This window comes from Gavialis gangeticus, unplaced genomic scaffold (assembly GCF_001723915.1).
Source record: "Gavialis gangeticus isolate Ggan-Ray unplaced genomic scaffold, GavGan_comp1, whole genome shotgun sequence".
Classification (NCBI taxonomy): domain Eukaryota; kingdom Metazoa; phylum Chordata; order Crocodylia; family Gavialidae; genus Gavialis; species Gavialis gangeticus.
Genome location: NW_017729033.1, coordinates 78979156 through 78981925, shown reverse-complemented (window position 1 = coordinate 78981925; position 2770 = coordinate 78979156). Strand labels below are relative to the sequence as shown.

The 2770-nt window shown below is 44.4% G+C and overlaps 1 protein-coding gene across 1 annotated transcript in view; it reads right to left on the bottom strand.

Moving 5' to 3' along the window:
* ZDHHC2 (zinc finger DHHC-type containing 2) overlaps positions 1 to 2770 on the bottom strand; it is a gene marked incomplete at its 5' end in the record, with an annotated part of 89281 nt that overhangs the window by 37658 nt on the left and 48853 nt on the right. Inside the window, one exon of the mRNA XM_019525870.1 lies at positions 164 to 196. Coding sequence (XP_019381415.1) covers positions 164 to 196 — 33 coding nt within the window. The remainder of the gene's footprint in view (positions 1 to 163; positions 197 to 2770) is intronic.

Here is a 2770-nt window from a genome sequence, read left to right as displayed (position 1 = left end):
TTTTTTTTTTTTTTTTTTTTTTTTAATCAAAACATGTAATTTATCCAACTACACTGAAGTCACAGCAGGGGAAGAAAGAATATCTTCATCCACCATTTCCATCAACCCCCACAACATTTCAGCTCATCTAACAAAGGAAATAAAAGGTATGCAGTATACTCACCAAGGGCAATGATGATCCATTTTCAAAATACACCTTAAAAAGCAAACAATTGAATAGATGTTAAAAATGGAGACAGTAAACAAGAGGCACAGTTTAAAATGAACATAATTACTGTTTAAATATCCAATTATATTACACAGAAAGTTTAGTCGAGAATCAGCTACGTAGTTTTCTCAATACCAAATCTCATTCCTAACACATCCTAATGTGCTCAAATAATACATAGCCTACATACTACAAAACAATTGTTTCTGGGAGTTTGGAGACTAGTGCTTTTGAAAATCTCACTGGGTACCCATCTGCCTCTTTAGTTGCCTAAATACATTCCAGAGTTGTGTCTTCAGCCAATCCATGCAGTATACTCCTTTTAAGTCTATGCACTTTTCTGGATTTATACATTTGTTCAGATTTGATGTAATCAATCTATAGTCCTGTCAATGTTATATCAGCAGCAGCTTCAAAATAGATTAGTTTCCCTCATTTTCAGGCTTCAAATAATGTCATGGTTCCTATTAGAAGCCTCAAAAATGAGGCTACTCACCAGCTGTGAGCTGACAACCTCCTGACATTTTCAAGGCTTCTAGTAGGAATATTTGACAACAATTTCCCCTTTGCTGTTTCTGGTTCAGTTCACAAGATTCAGTTACAGAAGTTGGTATGCAGTTAACAAATACAATTAATTTACAAAATAGGAAGTGGGACTGAAAAATGCTATGCACTTCAGTGGCGTATGTGCTTAATCAACATGCAAATGACCAACTTTTGTTTCAATGTAAGTAACAGGTAACAAATTGGGATCAACATTATATTACACAGTTAGGTCAGGGCAGGCAATTATTTTGCCTGGCAGGCCACTTAACAAGTTTTGGTGAACTGTTGAGGGCTGCAATGGTAGCCCCATCCCTTGACAGGTGCCTTCCCCCCGGTCACCATCTTGGAACCGGAAGTCCTGCCCACTAACCCCTGATCTTTGCCACCAAAAGTCCCTCCCCTTGCCCCCAGAAGTACTCCTTTTGGCAAGGGGGGTTGCCATCTTGGAACCAGAAAAAAAACAAGTTATATTCTAAAAATCAAACATACATTAATCTGATGTAAAAAATATTTTTGTTCTGATTTACTTGTGCTTGTGTAGTGTACATAAAGGTGATTGCATAATAGCTTAAAATGAAGTCTGTCTTTTGTGTATACTGTGGTGGGGAGGGTATTGTGGGGTAGGTACAGGGCTTGTGGGGGGCTGTGGGTAAGTGTACGTATGTGGGTAGGTATGTGTGTATGTGGGATGTAGGTGTGTGTGGATGTTTGTGTGGTTTGTGGGGGTGGATAGGTGTGGGGGTGTGGGTATGAGGCTGTGTGTATTGTGTGGATGTGTGTGTGGGTAGGTATGGGGTTTGTGGGGAGATGTGTGTGGGGGGAGGGTGGTTGGAGGGTGTGGGTGCATGTGGATGGTGGGGGTGTGGGTACATGTGTATGATGGGGTTTGCATGTGGAACCCCCCACTACAAACATGCCCCCTCCACATATGCCCCCCTCTCTCATTGCACACCTCCCCTTCCACCAGTGGCAGCAGCAGGCAGCAAGGCCTTGGGGCGTTCATGGCCCACAGCAGGTGGAGACCCCTGGTGGTGTGTGGTCTCAGCAAGCCCCAAGACTGCACGTTGCCAGGCTGCCAGCAGGGAGAGTGGTGGAGCTGGCCCAGCTGCTAGCCCAGGCTCTGTGCTCCTGCCACCCTGCCCTGGGTCCCCGCCAGACCTGGCCTTGGGCCACCAGCACAGGCCCACGCATTTATCTCCAGTCTAAACTTTCCAAAAGCTTATGTACACAATGCATAAATCATGGTGTCGAAGGTGGGAATTGTCCCACCCATGCACATTCACACACTTTTTGTTAACATTAGAGATTTAAACCACATCCAACCTGGAAGACAAAAGTTGGCTAAAAAAGTAAAAGTATTGTTTTTAGAGATACTAAAAAAGTCAAACATGATTAATTGAGGAAGGCAATGATCATCATTCAGACTGTTTAAATCTCTTCCATTTTGTTTTTGTTATAGCTACTTAATTAAAATAAGTCCTTTTTCGGATATGTGGGGAGCTGGAGGAAAAGCAAGGGCAACATCCTGCTGAACCAGATGGGACAACAGACAACTGACGCCCAGGAAAAAGCCAACCTATTAAATGGGTACTTTGCGTCAGCCTTTTATCAGTCCCATGAGACACCCATGCCCACCACAGGACAGGGAGGTATAGGTGAGGGAGATTCCCTGCCCTCCATCAATGCTGACCTCATGAAGGAACACCTTGAGAGGCTGGATACTGTCAAGTCAGCTGGCCCTGACAATCTACACCCCAGGGTACTCAAGGAGCTGGCAAGCATCATAGCCCAGCCTCTGGCATGGATCTTTGAAAATTCCTGGCGCTTTGGTGTAGCGCCCAAAGACTGGAAGAAGGCCAATGTGGTGCCTATCTTCAAGAAAGGGAGGCAAGTGGATCCAGCTAACTATAGGCCCATCAGCCTGACTTCTATCCCGGGAAACTCTTAGAAAAGTTTATTAAAGAGGCCATCCTTAATGGACCGGCCGATGCCAACATCCTGAGGGATAGCCAGCAC